The 18,135-nt window shown below is 42.3% G+C and overlaps 1 protein-coding gene across 3 annotated transcripts; it reads right to left on the reverse strand.

The window, feature by feature from the left end:
* Positions 1-721: 721 nt before the first annotated feature.
* l3mbtl1 (L3MBTL histone methyl-lysine binding protein 1) lies at positions 722-18,109 on the reverse strand. 3 transcript variants are annotated; one of them, XM_080015164.1, is made up of 21 exons: positions 16,609-18,109; positions 15,341-15,528; positions 14,496-14,625; positions 14,021-14,189; positions 13,054-13,192; positions 12,820-12,868; positions 11,108-11,196; positions 10,832-10,936; positions 10,463-10,598; positions 10,024-10,115; positions 9,738-9,889; positions 9,503-9,579; positions 8,076-8,161; positions 7,565-7,675; positions 6,971-7,112; positions 6,175-6,277; positions 5,861-6,049; positions 5,549-5,598; positions 4,786-4,943; positions 3,965-4,027; positions 722-3,814 (listed from the first exon to the last, which is right to left on the reverse strand). In XM_080015164.1, the coding sequence occupies exons 1-21, from the start codon at positions 16,823-16,825 to the stop codon at positions 3,680-3,682; spliced, it is 2,580 nt and encodes an 859-aa protein (XP_079871290.1). In that variant the 5' UTR covers positions 16,826-18,109; the 3' UTR covers positions 722-3,679. The 3 variants fall into 3 exon arrangements, 2 of the variants coding, with proteins under 2 accessions (XP_079871290.1, XP_079871289.1); XM_080015163.1 differs by having other exon boundaries at positions 11,108-11,205; XR_013844547.1 differs by lacking the exon at positions 722-3,814 and adding an exon at positions 4,598-4,687 and having other exon boundaries at positions 3,970-4,027; positions 11,108-11,205.
* Positions 18,110-18,135: the final 26 nt, after the last annotated feature.

An 18,135-nucleotide genomic window follows, 5' to 3' on the forward strand; every position in this document is an offset into this window, starting at 1 on the left:
GAAATTACCAAGTTATTTATTCATCATGCTGGAATAGTGGCATGCAATTAATGGTGCCCTTGCAGAGAAATAATAATATAAAGTCAAAAAAGAGACGAGTGAGAAGGGTGTAGTAGAGTGTCACTACAAGACAAACTGTTGACTGTAGGACATGGGTGTCAGAATATAGTCAGTGGAGGAAAAAGTACTCAGACTTTTTACTGAAGGAAGTGAAAACCCTGACACAAAAGGATTGTTCGTAAACATGAAAGCACTATGCTGACATTGCTACTTGAGTAAAAGTATTTAAGTACATGTTCTTTAGTGTACTTAAAAGTATCTTAAGTAAAAGTATGTCATATCCAGTGCCCTGGTATAACAAAATCTATAAAGTGGCATAAAGGGCCAACTATACCTCCTTTTTCAGATATACTGTATATATATCTCAACATATGTAACGCTACTGTGTAAGAACTGTATTAGAGTAAAAAGTATAGGTATTTGCTTTGAAAGAGTAAAAGTCCCAAGTTTCCAAAAACTAAGTATAGTATTGTTACCTTCCACCACTGTTTATAGTCAATATCACAACACACACACACAGAAATAGACAGACACAGACACACACACGCGCACACACACACACACACCTTTACTCCTTCTTGCACTTTACACACTACACAAAAAGTGAAATCAGACAGGACAACTTTGGACATTTATTAGTTCATATGGATTTTAATGACAATTTTGACTCTACATTTTCTTATTCCCCACACCAAACCCACCAGAGAGACACTTGGTCGTAAGGTTCAAGATTCCAAGAGCCCCTGAAACGTTCTGGAAAAATTCCTCTCATTCTCATCGTTTCATCAATGATATCAAAAGCATACAATATTTTTATTTTTTTACATAAAATGTAAAAATTTTGTTAAACACACTTGAAATGGAGTTCTGAATAGAGTTCCTCTGGTAAAATCCCTTGTAGAGTCCTCAGAGCTTAATAGCAAATGTTTGCGGTGCTGAAATGTACAGTATATGTTTGCACTCTCTAGTGACCAACTAACAGAACACAAGTCGAAAAACAGTTTGTGCGAAATCATTGTGCTGCAATGCCTGTGTGGGAATCTGCTTCCATCTACTCAAACAAATAACATTAACAATAATAATAATAACTTTTTGCATAAATAACTGAAAAGGAGGGCTGGATATTGTGACTCCGTTCAGATTCACATAAAGCTCCAAATCACATAATTCACCGTAACTGGTGAATTGTCACACAAATCAATTTACTAATTGATTGAATGAATGAGTATTGACTAATGGATGTGGATGATTGGATCGCCGAATGAGTATTTGCATTAGTCACACAACAGTCTGTTTTAACCTTCCAGTGTAATGTAGATTGTGACATAACCATTAAATGTGTGAATGAAAGGTGAGAAAAGCTTTGAGTTCTAATGACCTGATGATAAGTGTGTAGGCCTCTTTAAAACTGCACTTTACTTTTTTGCACATCTCTTTACAACTTATTTTGATGTGTTTTTAGCTTTGGTTTGGATAAAATGCCTTTTTATACCTCCTGTAAACCACTTTGAATTGCCCGTGTATGAATGTGCTATACAAAAACACTCGCCTTGCTTTGACTAATTAAATGTTGGGGAAACACGACTCTTTGCGTTCATCAACTCACCACGTTGTTTCACTAGAGGAGAGCAACTGTGGTGTCTTAAATCTTTTGAAAAGTAACTTTGAGACAGAAGGAGCACGCCCACAGCAGCGTCTTGCACGAGTAAAACCCACTCTGTTCGATCTGTGAGTAGTGTTATTTCACCTGTAGGAATCGATAAGAGAACTGATAAAGAATCAATAAACAATCGGATCGGGTAAAGGAATCGCATGTGAATCTGTCAGATTGTAACGATATCCAGCCCGACAACGCATGTCCTTCCTGTTCTTTCACGATACATGATCTGTGGAAAGTACAACAAAAACACACATGGAGAAATAAAACAGAGTTGGCCAGAAAAAAAGTAGTGCTGTGAACGAGTATAAAATGGATGCAGAAGGGGATCAATCCAGGTTCAGAAAGTAGGAGTCCTGCTGTGTTATCACACCGCACATCCAGCCCACTTCACTCGGAACTTGGACCTCTTGAGTTTTTTTTAACTAATGACCAAGCCCAGATGATTAACTCATAATACCTTGTGAGGACTTTTACTTTCTGACCCCGGAAGTTCCACCTCTCCTTTCAAGTATAAAATATTGTTTTACAATAATGTGACCAAACTCGACTAATAGAAGCATCAATTCACTGGCAGGTGAAGGGAAATCCAGATGGGAGCAGCGAGGGATGTTCCAATCTGCTTTTTAGGAACAGACAACGATTTGATACTTTTCTTGTCACCAAAATCAGCCTGATTCCGACCTTTTGTGCCACCAACAGCCAGGTGTACCCATACACAGTATAGTACATCTGTTTAGCTCTTTCAAAGCATTGAATTTACTACATGTACCATTGACCTACATGTACATTTAGAACGGCCAGCTGGCTCAAAGTTGGGCTGAACTAAACATCTTAAACCTCGTTGACCCGCTGACCACCAATTGTAGGAAAATATTCCCATAAATAATGTCAATTGGTGTATTAAAATCGGCGGCAAAAAAGGTAATCACATTTTGTCAGTGTGCAATCCATCACTTTGAGAAGAGGAAATGGGGCTCGTACCTTAACACTCGGCGCTTCAACGCGGTCCAGGTCATCGCTGTAGCCACAATTCTTGGTCAGTTTTTCTTTGTTATTGCACAAACTGTGAAGCCACTGACCAGACGTTTCTACTGCATCAAACTCCTCGTCCTCCTTCTTCACGTACACCCTTTACTTTTTCTTCTTCTTGTTTTATTTTTTCCTCACATCTATTCCGTGCTTTTTAAAACGAGAGGTTTTGTGGAACATTTGACTGTATGCTCCTCTGCACAACACCACGTTCTAACATTCTGAAACGCTCACCCTCGTTTTCTTCTCCCCATTCACTTCCAGTTCTCTGCGTAAGGAACTTATTGAGCCAAACGCTCCACAAAAACCTACACCATGCTTCAATCGACTGCAAATCTTCCCTTCTTCTATTTCTGAAGGAGGTCTTTCCATTATGTGCCATTATTACTCATAGTTTGTTGATTTGTCAGTTTCAACGTTCTTCCTTTGTCAGCCACATCCTGTCTTCTTTATTTTTTCCTCCTTCTAATGTAGTTTCAAACCATTTTAACCCCGTGGACATTGCTTCCCATCCTCCTAGGCTCAAAACTCTGTGGCCATACTCTCTTTAACCACCCCCTACACACATACATACCTCTCTCTCGGCCTGGCAGAATGTAATGTTTGCATCTCTCTCTTTCTCCCTCCCTATCTCTCACACACACACACACACACACACACACACACACACACACACACACACACACACACACACACACACACACACACACACACACACACACACACACACACACACACACACACACACACACACACACACAACTGAGACACATGGAAGGTCTTTTAGTTTTTTTTCCTGGAACGGAAGTAACCTGGCACATGATGATTGGCCGCTGGCCCGGGTGATTGGTTGGTGTGTGTGTGTGTGTGTGTGTGTGTGTGTGTGTGTGTGTGTGTGTGTGTGTGTGTGTGGGGGGGGGGGGGGGGGAATCACTTGAGTCCCTCGTCCGTGCTCTTGAACATCAGGATGGCGTTTGAGATCTTGAGGGCGGGGCCCAGCTTGACACTCATGATCTTCACGATGTCGGTCTGGGTCAGCAGTAGGAAGGCCTCGCCATCGATCATCTGAGGAAATACAAGTGTTACACACTGTATGTTACGGGTTCCGAGAAATCTGCCCATCTAACGTTTGTTGTCCTCTCATACCACTCCCTCATGGTGCATTTACACCATTCTCAAGAAGATTTTAACCATATCAGTTAACCATATTCTTACCTCTTCTTTGAAGAGACGTGCTTGCTCTTCACAACCGGTTAGATTCTGGACGAACCCAAAAACCTGCAACAGACAAGTGCACCAGCCAGTCAAGACAAGGACGGCATACATTATAAAAACACACACAACTGGATCACTCATCTCATCACTACCAGAAATAAACATGATTCGTGATTTTGAACAAGCAGAAATGGGATATATTTCAAACAACAAGGACATCATTGGGTTCAACACTCAGCCAGCGCCCTATTTCACACTGAACCTCTTGCTTGATTCTTCAGTGACTGAAGGCCTGCAGGCTGCAGTTTGAAACGCCATTTCTCTTTGTTACTCTCAACCTTGAGAGTTTATTTGTATTATCAGTCTTAAAAGATAATAGGGATGCACCAACACTGTAAATCATTCCTGTATCAGGCTGAAACAGCTCCTCCAGAGCATGCAGGGATGACGAGGGAAGCCTGCACACAAAAGATGTGCCACATACATCTTCATTCAATTCCAAAGTGTCATCGACAACATCGACTTGACGATTCTTCTTGACAAATAAATAGATGTAACAGCAAATAAAATGTAAACTAATTTTCTCAATCATAATGAATAACATATTGTATAGCTTTAATGAGCACATTTTACCTCCAGCTCTATTCTTGCACTGGCCAGACGTTATCATGACCCTGAACTGAATCAGGTGTGCAGGAGAGGACATGGTCAGGAAACATTGATCTATACCGCACAGGAAAACTAGTCAGAACTCTAACCACAGTGAGGAAGTGGTGTTGGTGTCTCCCTAATAAATATGTGAAATGTTAAAAAGGTGTCACCTCCTCTACGCTCCAGGACGCCACCTGGCTGGCGTGGATGCCCTGCACCCCAGGCAGCAGCTTACAGTGCTGCTCCCAACACAGCGACAGCGATCTGTCTGACTGGCCGCTCAGAGCCGACATGAACAGGGATGGATACACACCCTCAGAGGACATACCTATGGAGGGAGGCACGCACACACACACACACACACACACACACACACACACACACACACACACACACACACACACACACACACACACACACACACACACACACACACACACACACACACACACACACACACAATGCATTTCAACACACTGGGAATAGGATAAATTAAGGCATCAGGATAGAAACAACAAATACATTTAAATTGTGACTGTTGTATGAAAACCTTGTATCTCCCAAAAGAAGAAGAAACCGTTACGATGATCAGCACACGTTTTCAATGTACTTGGTCGAGGGGTGGTTAATTGTTGACTGAGAGACCGAAACGATCCAAACAAGCCCATATGGACCACAACCCTCAAAAGAAAATCACGATAACAAAATCATGATAATTGGGCGATACGAAATATTGCAGCCTTGGAATTACAATTTTTGAACAATAACAATAACTTCAAATAATTGTGCATTTATCTGCAGTTAAGCCCACATTTGTTTGTGTACAAAAGTCAGGACACTGTCACACGCTGTATGTGGATCTCAATGTGGATAGGTACATTATATAATTATGTTTAAGGACAACAGTGTGTGCAGTATCAGTATCAGACTTACTCTGGAAACCACTCTGCTGGTTCTTCCTGTATTTGGGAGGACGGCCAATCCTGATGAAGACCAAAGAAGTACATAAATACACACATTTTTTTAGGAATATGTTTTGAAATTTCTCAAAATGTCACCTTCGTGGACGGACACATTTGTTCAAATCTCTGTTTGTATCCAAGCAGACAGTGGACCATGCCATGTATGCATGCTTACTTTACGGGCGCGGGCGCATGCGCACGCGCGCGCGCACGCGCACACACACACACACACACACACAGCAATGTAAATACAAAAACAGTAACTTTACACCTGAGCTCAGACCTGCCACGGTAATGGGTCTTTTTGGTCCTCTGGCCAAAGAAGAGGTTTCTCTTCGATTCTGTGTCGGATAACTCTGTTTTCAGTCTCCCCTGGTTGCGCTCCGCCAGTGGGCAGCCCGACAGGCAGTGGTGGGCAGTGAAACGACCAGTCACGTGACCCGAACCGTCACAACCCGGAGTCGGACACTTTCTGTTTCAACGAAACAAGTCACCGTCGTCAGCAAGGAAGACACGGACACATTTGGTGCATTATAGCGTAGGATTGTTTTGAGTCTGGTGCATTGGTAGTGTTTGTGTGATCCAACATGACTCAACCTGTGGTGGAAGCTGTACTTGTTGGATCTGGGGTGACTGATGGGTTTGCAGGGAAGGCCGGTGGGGAAGCTGGACTGGCCTGAGGCGGGGAGCTCTCTGGGACCTACACAAACGCGCACGCACACGCACGCACACACACACACACACACACACACACACACACACACACACACACACACACACACACACACACACACACACACACACACACACACACACACACACACACACACACACACACACACACACACACACACACACACACAGTTAAGATTCATCACATACACATCATGTCATATACCAACGCAAGTAGAGCAGTCAGTGGATTAAGAAGTAGATTATCTCAAACTGACTGTGTGATCTAGAGGTACGATTTGAAGATGATTGGTAAATTATATAGATCATGTTTCTGAAAGAAATTTATTCTTAAGACCTCTTTAAATGCAGACTTAAGTTTAGTTACTTAATTTCAAAGCTGAAATATATTCGTTGATTTCAATGCTTTGTATATTTTTTGCCCATTTTTCCCCATAGATGTATATACATGCATTTTGTTATTGAAACAAAATATTTCATAAATCCAAATATCAACATCAAAATGGCTGACTTTTTTTTATGTAAGCCCAATTTTTTTATTTAATTGATTTAATACTTTTTCAGACATCCCAATGACCCACAGACACCCTGCAATAACTATCAAATGACACCAGTGGAAGATGATAAACATTAATATGACACCATGCCCCAGCCTCATATTTCAGCAGTTGAACAGCGTGTTGCATGTGTTGTCCCTCACCGTGCATTGGGTGGGATTTGGGGTCGCGGGGGGGGACTTTTAGGGGGTGGCCAGTGGCCTCACACCAGCCCACAGGGTGAATGTCGGGGTGATCAGAGTCCACCCACTCATCGTAGACGTTGCTCCAGCCATCGTAGTGGATCTAATGGAGACATACAGGGAGGGAGATTTAGTCTACAGCATGCAGCCCAAATCTATTTTTGTTAAGTAGATCCAGAAACCCGGGGGCTTAATGTTAAAACTCAAATGAAAAGCAAGTAACATAAACTAATAATAATAATTATTATTATCACATCATGATTAAAATCTTTGTTGATAAAGCAATTTGCAACATAAAGTTAGCGCTTCACAATTACAGGAGCTAAAAGACAAAAAAATATGTAACTAGTAATAAGTTATGTTTCATCATAATTTATGATAATCATAATCCCAAGCCTAATAATGTTAATACCCAAAGTATAAAAATAACAAAGACACTGGGATAACAATGTCAAAGCAGTGTCCAATAGACGTACGGTATACCCAAGTATACACACACACTAACAAACATGCGCAAACACACACACACACGCACGCACACACACACAGTATTACCTTGACTCTGTGAGTCTCCACCTCCTCCACGGTTGCTACTCTGATGAGTCCTGGACTCCTCTTATCTACTGCTTCGAGCTTCTGCTGCGGCTGGAAGCTGTGAGCAGCACGCTGAGCACACATACATACACACACACACACGCACACACTTAAACTCTTAAATCTAACAAGAATATTTAATATTGTTCTAAATGTTTCAATTAATTTGGGGTTGGAACAACACCACATTGATTTGAGTTGATGCATTGATTCAAAAGTCAAGAATGTGAATGAATTTACACAAACATATTCAAATTGTGACCCATATTGGGAACAGCAAACAAACTGAAACTATCGCACCAGTTTAGGAAGGAGTGTTATAGTGAATGGTATTTCACCATCAACTAAAATAGAACGTAAAAATAAAATTGCACTTCCAACCTCAAGTGTCTCAGATATGACAGAGATGTTTAGAATGGAACTCGTATGGCATCGTTAGATATTGTGTTTTCGAAAAGGTTGTTGTTCTCACCACTTTGAATGCGTCAGGGGTCACAGCTGTAGAACCGGTCTCGTCCAGATAGCGTGACCAGGAGAACCGCCCCGGGTCTGGGTAGTCTGGTCCACAATGACACACAGTGATATGAGGACTATCAAATATGAAGACTATTAGATGTGAAGACTATGAATTATTGTGGTATCAAACTTGAGGATAAGAGGACACCAATGAAATTTGTTCCAAACAGTTTGTTAAAGGAATTGTCGGTTGAGGTGTTTTCCACAATAATTTTAAGTGGTAATCTGTAGGGCTGCCCTTGACTAAAGATTTTCCTCGTCGACTATTAGTCATCAGTTCAAGCAATTAGTCGACTAATTGTCGTAGGGTAATAATTTGAATATATGTTTTTTGGGCATCAGAAAATGGTTTGAGTTCCAGGGCTGAGAAAGAATGTTATAACTAACATTGTTAACACTGTGCTCCATTACAGATAAACACAAAACCTTACAACCAGCCTCTAAAATATAAATATAAATTACAAGCGATGAAGCGAGCTGCCTGTTAATTACACCGTTTAAACAATACACCAGTTAAACTTATTAGGCCCTATGATTATTTTATTAATATACACATTTAAATTACATACTGACATAATTTGCACTCAAATGTGGCGTATGGAAGACTGTTTCCAGGTGTCGGTGTCCCCTCGTTTGGGACCCCTCATCGGGCACATTTCCCGGGTCCCCAGATCCCCGCCTGTAAATCCCTGCTCCCCACTGTAAAGCCGGTGGCCGATCCTGGATGGCAGCGCCCCTCCACCCTGAACTCGCCGCTTACTGGGGACATGTACTCGCTGCGCCTTCCCAGTTCCCAGCCCCCCGGGGCTCAGGCACACTGCCGTCAGAGCACTTAAAATACGATTTGGTTATTGGATGTGATTAATGGTTTTAAATGGCTCTTATAATATATGTAATATTATTCATAATATACACATGTTTTCTGACTTTTAGACTTGTTGGATGTGTCGAAACAACCAGCAAGGAGACTGAACATTTATTTTTGTTAAAATTTGTTTCAAATTAAAAGCCCTCTAGCGTCTCATACATGGATCCAGCCGTAGAGGTTTTAAGGGTAATTTTGACAAGGTGCAGCTCCCAAACATAGTTTATTTTTCGCCTGCGACCAACGAAAAACTTGGTCGACGAACACTCTAGTTGTTGACTAATGTTTGGTCGACTATTTGGGGCAGCCCTACTAATCTGTAAGATTATAAAAAAAAACCTGTAGCTTCTCAATTTTTTTAGCTTGCTTTTTTAGAAAGATTAATTAGTTTAATTTAATGTATTTGCATTCTGCATGTGCTCCTCTATATACTGTTTCCATTGTTGGTGGCATGGTCTGCCTTTCCCAGCAAGAATGCTAGCTGTAATATCTCCAAAGAACATGCTGCAGTCAGTGACCTTGGGGTGGCGTGAGGGGGAGATTCCTCTCTTGGCACCAACCGATAGGATGAATGTACGGACTGCTGGAATCACACCTGCACAATGGAACAAAAAGGGCAGAAAACAGTCATTTCAGCAATTAAATCAGACATTGTGAAGGAACTAAGTAAGAGAACTGCAGAAACAGGGGGCTAGGATTTGAAGGAAGCATTTACTAGGTCACCCCAGAGCTGCAGCATGTTAAGCACCTCACCAGTAGTCGTACGTATCATCCCAGTTGTCGAAGTGTACCAGGAAGCGGTTGTCCACCACGTCCGTGACGGTTGCTACGCAGATGAGCGAGGGGTTCATGCGATCAACGGCCTCCAGTTTCATCCCTACCTCAAAATCACACTGCATGTCGATCTAAACAGAGAAACAAATCTGTTATATCATACACAACACTACATGGGTCGGATGGATGGATGGATGGATGGATGGATGGATGGATGGATGGATGGATGGATGGATGGATAGATAGGAAGGAAGGAAGGACCTACTCTGCCTAGACTGGCAAACAGCTCTTTAGGAGCCGCTTGTGCTTTAGTCATTTTCAGGTAGTTGCTCCATGTAAACTCTTCTTCTTTACATCCTAAAGAAAATAAATTACGAAAAAATACAGCGTTACATATAAACCATTATACTATGCTGTTATGTAGTAGCAAGAGTTCAAGTTGAACATCAGAAGTGGCATAGTATAATTCTATAATTATTAAATAATAATTTATTATATTGTATAATAGAATAAAAAAGCATTAAGCAACTATTTATAAGATCCCTAATAATATAACATACAATCTACTACAGGATGACCCCGGGTACAATGATCTAATTGCATGGAATTCATTTTTACTATCTTTTGTAACTGCCCCGTTGACACCAATCCATTTTGCACTTTCTGGACTTAGACCGCCCCCTAGTGGCCGTTCGACGTGTTACCTTTGGGCGTGTAGAGCTTGTGTCGGGTGATCTCACACCAGCCTGCAGGATGAATGTCTGGGGAGTTGCCGTTCACCCAGAAGTCGTGGCAATCTGAGTAGCCATCAAAATGGAGGCGTAACCGGTAACCACACACCTGGAGGAAAACAATTCAATTCTACTCAGTTCAAATCGCTGCAATAACAGCAATTCACTTGTCAGTTATACTGCACAAATTGTATTTTGCTATTCTCACGCCTATAATATGATTAATTTCATCTGTGTAATATCCCCTAACAACGCACATATACTCAAATAATACGTACTATGTTACGACATCAAGGACATTAGAGTCTACTGAGATTGGGGATTAACGAAGGGCTGGCTTACCTCTGCCACAGTGAGCACAAAGTACATGGAGGGGTGCTGAGGGTCGATGCCCTCCAGCTTCATTCCCTGTTTGAAGCTGTTCTTCACTGTGGGAACTCTCTGGGACTGGAACACATCAGGAAAGACCGCACACACATTCAATGAAGAATACAGACACTAATCATCTAATCGTCCCACTGGGACCCCAGACAGAGCGGTAAACACCCACAAACAAATACTCTTGAAATATTTGAGAATAATTTGAAAATGGGTTGATATATTTGAGTATAAGCAGACCTCTTGGAAGAGCTTGACAGGCGCAGCAACTGCCTTGGTGTCCTCCAGATACTGAGTCCATGTCCACTGCTCCGTCTTACTGTTTCCACCTGGGAAAACTAAACGCTAGAGGGTCACACTACCACACAGCAGCACGGGTTAGAATGAAGGAGGGATGAAGTAAATACAGAGGGGAGAAATGTGAAGAAAGCAATAAATAAAAGGAATGGGGGTAGTAGAGAAGGAAGTGAGAAAGAGGCTAGGAGGGAGGAAGGAGAGAAGGAAAGAAGGAATGACAGATAAGGTTGGAAGCTTGAAGAGGGGGAAGGATGGGAGGAAGAAAGGAAGGTAGAAGAGGTGGAAGGATAGAAGGAAGGTAGGTAGGAAGGAAGGAAGAAAGAAATTCTGGAAGGAAGGAAGGAAGGAGAGGAAGCAAGGTAGAAGGCAAAGGAGGGAGTAAGGAAGAAGGGAAAGAGGGAAGAAACAAAGGAATGCAGGAGTAGGAAGAATGGATGGAGGAAAGTTAGGAGAGGAGGAAGGAAGGTAGGAAGGTTGGAAGGGGGCCAGATTGAAGTGAGGGAAGAGGGTAGGAGAGAGGAAAGGTAGGGGAGGTTGAAGGAAGATATATAGGAGAGGCGAAAGAAAGGTAGGAAAGGAAAGGAAAGGAAAGGAAGAAGTAAAGAACTCGAACACACCTCAGATTCAAAATCGAAAATCGATTGAAACAAATTTGAACATTTTAATTTAATTAAATAATTTAACAAGCAGGTTTGTGATTTTTTCCCGTATTTTTGTGATTGATATTGTCAAGATCCGCCGGTAAACAAATGCAGTGTGTGCTGGAGGGTACGGGCCCTTAAACGGAGTCGACTGCGGCTCCCCCAGCGCCGAACCGACTTTGATGGAATTTGGTTCGGAGTTGGCCAAGCTGCGGTCGTCTCCGCGGAGGGGTCGATGCACCGCATCCCTCAACGTACTCTGCACCCGCCCACCAGCGGATCGCCACCGCTCCAATATGGCGGACTCTCAGACGCGTAGGGTGAGAGTTGACGACTGAGCCAATCGCGTTTTAGTACACGTGGAAGACAAGACACAGGTAGTCATTTGCCTTTTACTACCAGCGTTCCCCTTGGCTGAAAATAGCATCTGTTTTTCTGCGCTTATTTTGGTGAGTAATTTAAAATCAATGTAATAACTTATTATTTATTATTCCAGAATCTAGTTTTGATAAAGCTCTTAACTGTTAAGGTGCGTTGTTTAAATATTCTCATAGTTTTGTTATTACTTATAATTGTTATTATTTAAAAAAAAGACTTATTGAGAAATAAGTATTTTTCTTTAGAAATCAAGACTCGTTAGTCGATCAAAAAATATATTTGAATCAAAAATCGAATTAAATCGTGACCTTAAAATTGAAAGTCTAATCGAATCCCGGATTTGGAGAATCATGACACCCCTAGATGGAACGTAGGAGGCAAGGTAGGAAGGAAGGATATTAGGTTGGAAGGAAGGAGTAAGAAAGGAGGGAAGGAAGGGGTGAGGGCAGTGGACAGAAAGGCAGTATGTAGGAAAGGAGAGGAGGAAGAAGGGGAGGAAGGAAGGAAGGAAGGAAGAAAGGAAGGAAGGAAGGAGGTAAGGAAGGTAGGAGTGGAGGGAGAGAGGAAAGGAAGGAAAAAGGGAGGAAAGGCATAAAATAGGGAGAAATAGAGAAGAAAGAGAAGAAGCATCTTCACCTCCTCTGATGTGTTTGCCGTCTGTTTTAAAATTGTCCATCTTATCATCCTGGAAGAACATTCAAAAACACAACGTCAGCAGGTTCACCACACATGTCCTCCTCCTGTGTGTGTATCCTCCTCATGTGTGTCCTTCTTATGTGTGTCCTTCTCCTGTGTGCTCCTTCTCCTATCTGTCCTCCTCCTGTGTCTCCTCCTCATGTGTGTGTCCTCCTCGTGTGTGTGTCTTCCTACCAAGCCGTCCACGTCCGAGTCGTCCTCCGAGGGGCTCAGGTACTCCTTCCTCTTCCTCTTCCTCATGGGTTTCAGGTGATCCGGGTTGAGGGAGGAGACTCTGCCGCCCGCCGGGATCTTCTCCACTCCAACACTCCTCCTGCCGTGCAGATGGGATGTGATGATGTATATCTGATGGTACGGTAACCATGCCAACATGCCACATTCCTGTCTCCTGTTCACATGTTGGTGATGTGACGTGGGAAGAAACCGTGTAGAACGGTGTGGAAACAAATGCATGCTGGGTCTGGATCAGGATCGCATTTCCGGTTTGTTTTCAGATATTTATACATTCAACTTATTGTTTGGGGCCTTTCAGCAACTTTAAGTCCTAGTTCAGAAATAGTATTTATTAATACATTTTGTGTGAATTTGATACTAATGATTATTTTTTTATTTTGCCCACAGTTAATGTGAAAGCTACTGACAGCAGGACAAGTTGACAGACAGTATATGTATTAAAGCTACCAATAATGAGGTAAATTAATTTCTGATTGGTTATTGCTCCTTCAAATTACATTCAAAATTAGAAATGTCTACATTAGAAATGTCTGGTTCTATTTGGGCTCCATCTGGTGGTGGTTGGGTTTGGTTCACACTTGGATGGAATGTGGTCAGGCTACAGCCAAATCAGATTGAAATTTTCAGACCAACTGAAAATTAAATGAAATTGTGCATAAACCAAGAAACACTCGAAAAATAATGTCCATAGACCAAAAGCCAGTGGAGTGTGAAGCCACCTTGGCATGTGTGCTCCAAATTTGGAGCTATATCCAAGGATCTGCATTGTTAAATTCTGCAAGATTTCCAGCAGTTCAGCACATTTTAGGCGGTATATACAACTGTAATAACTAATGTTTGCCTGGGGGGGCCAGGTGTACACTCAGCATATGGCAGGGTGTCAAACAGCCTGGTGTCGGTGTCATACTTGTCTGTAATGGGCTCCCTGCGCAGCTCCTCGGGGTAGGTCCTCTGTGCTCTGGGTTCATTGTTCTGTTGACCTGGTCCTATGTGGACCTGGACCTCTGCTTTGGCCTGAATCGCCCTCTCTGAGTCCACAGGTGGTCCCCTGATAGAAACCATGGGCACGGTCACATCTGGAAAGGAACCATCAGAAGGTAAGAATAAATAAATAAATAAAAATAAATAAATAAATAAATAAACAAACAAACAAACAAAACAAACCAAGAAACAACAAACAAACAAACAAATAAATAAATAATTGTTCTTTACTTATTTTGGTTGAGAAATTACAGCTCCAACACAGAGAAACAAGGCAAAGAACATTATGGAATGTAATAATATTACAGCCATTTCATTCCACACTGAAGGTGAGCCAAGTGGAAAAAGGGCGAAACCGCTGCCTGAATGACACAGCGTGACTGCCATTTTGACTACTCCACCTGTCTTGTCTGGTGCTGTGCTTTCTGCATCAGTGGATCTCCCACAAGTCCCGGCGCTAGGTTCAACGGTGCTGCTGGTGGCCCCTGGGGTTATCAGTGTGCTCAGTGTTCCTACATCACTGACACAGAACTGCGCACACACGCACGCACACACACACACACACACACACACACACACACACACACACACACACACACACACACACACACACACACACACACACACACACACACACACACACACACACACACACACACACACACACGACTGTTCTCTAATGACACACGGTTATCCTGGTCATAATAATAATGTTTCTTTATGAATGTGTTCAAATCTGAATTACAGATAGTCACTCAGTGCCATCTACTGGTTGAAATCAGCTCAAAGCGTACAGGGAGGATGCTGACGTAGATTAGTAGTTGTGTCTACGTAACCAACCAACCACCCTGCATTGACTGAGCAGGGACTGTGAAACCATGCTCATTTTCATATTAGTTTTACCAGGGGGTGAACTCACTCTGTGTTGGGACTTCATAACACTGGCCATTCTCTGGACTACTACATAGTCTCATAGTGTAAAACCACACTTGTTTTACACTATGAGATGATGAGAAGATGCCCTTATGAAGCTGAACCTCCACCACATCAAACCGCAGAGGTGCGTCTCACGATATTTCTCATGACATTTCTTAACTAAATAAGACAACAGAACATCTGATTGGTCAAGATGGAATGTTTGAGCAAAAGGATATTAGATACAAAAAGTAGATCAGCCGGTTTCCTAGTGTGGATTAAGGTTCTCTTCATCACCATTCTTGACCACAGTCTTCACTTCCTCACTTGCCTTGAGGTTGCTGCTCGGCAGGATGGCCATCCCCTCCTTCCACTCCAGCACGTGGACGATGCTACAAGCACCTCCCACTTGTGCTGTGAGAGTGGGCGTGGTGGCTTCGATAACTCCGCACCCTTTGCCTGGATCCGCCATGACAGCGCCTGAAGTCACCTCCACCTTCTGATGTTTGGGTGCCGGTGCTGGGGAGAGACAGAGGCATGAATTCAAATGCATCTGTGTGTAAATTATTTGTCTTTTTGTGTAGGTCTACCTGTCTGTGTGTGTGTGTGTGTGTGTGTTTATTTACACTTTCATTGTTTGCAAAGGTTATTTCCCTTAAGTACAGTAAAGACACTTAGTATTGTATAAAAAACATGTTTGTGGACATCAGGGTTTCCCATATGAATAAAGGAGCACAATGATATGCACATTATCTTAGCATCTGTGTTTTTCATATGTTTCCTATATCTGGTGTACAAATCTTGAACATTTTAAAATGTAAAAAGAACCAGTTCCGAATATCTGGTAATTCTAAGATTTCATTTTGCTGACATGTTCATGTTTTGATCAGAGGTATATTTGCCCCCCCCCCCCCCCGGAGGAAGGACAAGCCAGGATGGGTGAAACGCAGAGGCCACATTTCAACGGCCACCACCCAAAGTATGTTTGTGTGTGTGTGTGTGTGTGTGTATATATATATATATATATATATATATGCATGTGTTGTAGTTTGGTGTGTCGTGTGACCAATAAAGATTCTTCTTCTAAAAAAAAACCCCCAAAACTGGAGTTCAGCTAATGGCCACAAGAGGCTGCTTTAGAAAACTTCAGACGAATGGAAGTCAATGGAAAAATATGAAACTTATCATTAGAAATAAAAAGCCAATAACATTTTTCCAAAAGACTTTCGGATCCCAATATCTAAGTTTACTTCTTCTAATGGGCGTCTTGGTTGGGTTTTGGAAATTATTGTTCCATAAAGAGGCTAATAAAACCCAAAGAGAGGTATAGTTGTTCTGTTTGGGAGCAGTTGAGTAAACGTATTTACATTCACATGCACAAATGAAAGGGGGTCTTTATCATATAGTTTAGTAAGCAACACAGACAACTTCTCTCTTCCCTGAAGAGTGCATAGGCAGTAGACAGAACGACACTCCTGAAAGATAGTAGCGATTCCATGTCTTGCTCATGGGAACCTCAGCAGAACAGTGGCGATAAATACATGTGAGATATTGCACACATCAGCAGCAGTAACAATCCACTTGACAAGCAGCTCTCACCTGGCAAGAGCAGAGCTGTGGTGGTCTGGGTTTGCGGCCGTGCCTTTTTGGCGCCACTGTCACTACCGCAGACCAAGACGGTGTCGCTGGGGGTGGAGGCGGGGACGTCTGGGGGGACACGGTCCGGATCCTTAGTTGAAACCTCCATGTCCACTTTGCCACTCATATCTGTGCCCCTCAGCCTCCTTCCGGAGTGCTGGAAGGAGGGAGAGATCATTGGGTTTTGAGGGGAACAAACGGAACCAGTTGGTGCTCAGTGGGCCAATGGCCATTATCACCATATAGGAAAATATTAACCAACTTATTGTTCAAATGTTTGATTTGACTATTGACGCTGCAGTCGTGGATATTTTCTTACTGATACAAGACGGAGCAATATTCATTTGTTTAATAAAGCACAATCTCAACTGTTTGACTCAATTATTTTGTATCGTGAATTTGCTGAATGTTTTCTTTCTTTTTGTAGTGTTTATTTCTTAAGGTGGTTATCGTTACTGGTTATCACACCGATCAATCAACCAATCACACATTCCGCACCTCTGCATTCATTAAAAATCAACAAATGACAATAATTGTGTCAAGTGTCGTGTTAGTCTCAACAACCCTCAAATCTGGAAATAATGACAGATATGACCATAATCCTACCACACCGAGTGTGGTAGGATGCCCAGTTCCCAAAAAGCCCCATCAATTTCCGCCACTCACAAAATGGCTCTTTAAATACAAGTGCATTTTGGTTTTCAAACATACACACAAACACACACACACACACACAGCCTGTGCACGGTGTAACAGAATAAAGAGAAAGAAATGCTTCCCTTTATCAGCCCATGACCCCGTGTGACTTCTCTAAAGCCTCCTGTCCATTAATAAGATAAATCATTAAATGAAATAATGGTGAAACACCATTCACTGCATGCCGTGGACCCCCCCCCCATAAAAACCGGTATTCCGTTAAAATGGCGGGGGATCAGTCATCAAAGCAAAAGGAGCAAAAAGCAGAAAGAGGCTCTGAATTCATTTAGTGAACATTAACCCTTCACCCTCTGCCTGGCAGCCCCAGGAATGAATGGGAATTATTAGAACAAGCTTCGGCGGTGGTATTTACACTAAGCACCAATTATGCCTCTCATATAAAATATAGCATGTATACATTGAATGGTAAAACAACCTTACTAAATGCGTCAAACAATAAAAAAAAAATGCTTCATGGGAGATTTTTTTGGTGCGAATATTAGCGCTGCATTTAACCCAGCGAAATAAAGCACTGACAGCTTACCGTTAAAACGCTTCTATGGGTGGATGCTTTCTGCCGCTTTGTCTGTAGTACTTTGCGGATGATTATTCAATGGAAAGAAATGAAATCTCTGCCGATCAATTGCAAACTGAACGTCTTACCAGCTCGCTGTCTCCTGCGGCTCCGCAGCTCTCACTGCGCATGCGTGAGGGCAGAGTCGAGCGAACGTTCAGAACATATTTCATTTATTTGTAACTAAATGTAACAGAAGATTCAGTATCTATTACATC

This window comes from Zeus faber, assembly GCF_960531495.2.
Source record: "Zeus faber genome assembly, chromosome: 15".
Classification (NCBI taxonomy): domain Eukaryota; kingdom Metazoa; phylum Chordata; class Actinopteri; order Zeiformes; family Zeidae; genus Zeus; species Zeus faber.

Bases quoted from the DNA above. Each gene is read 5' to 3' on its own strand.
- l3mbtl1 (XM_080015163.1), bottom strand. From the start codon at position 16,825: ATGATCTCTCCCTCCTTCCAGCACTCCGGAAGGAGGCTGAGGGGCACA. The intron at 15,529-16,608 runs GTGAGAGCTGCT...GTCTCTCCCCAG, and splicing joins CACAGCTCTGCTCTTGCCAG to CACCGGCACCCAAACATCAG. The intron at 7,676-8,075 runs GTGAGAACAACA...ATGTGTGCTCAG, and splicing joins CCCCTGACGCATTCAAAGTG to CGTGCTGCTCACAGCTTCCA.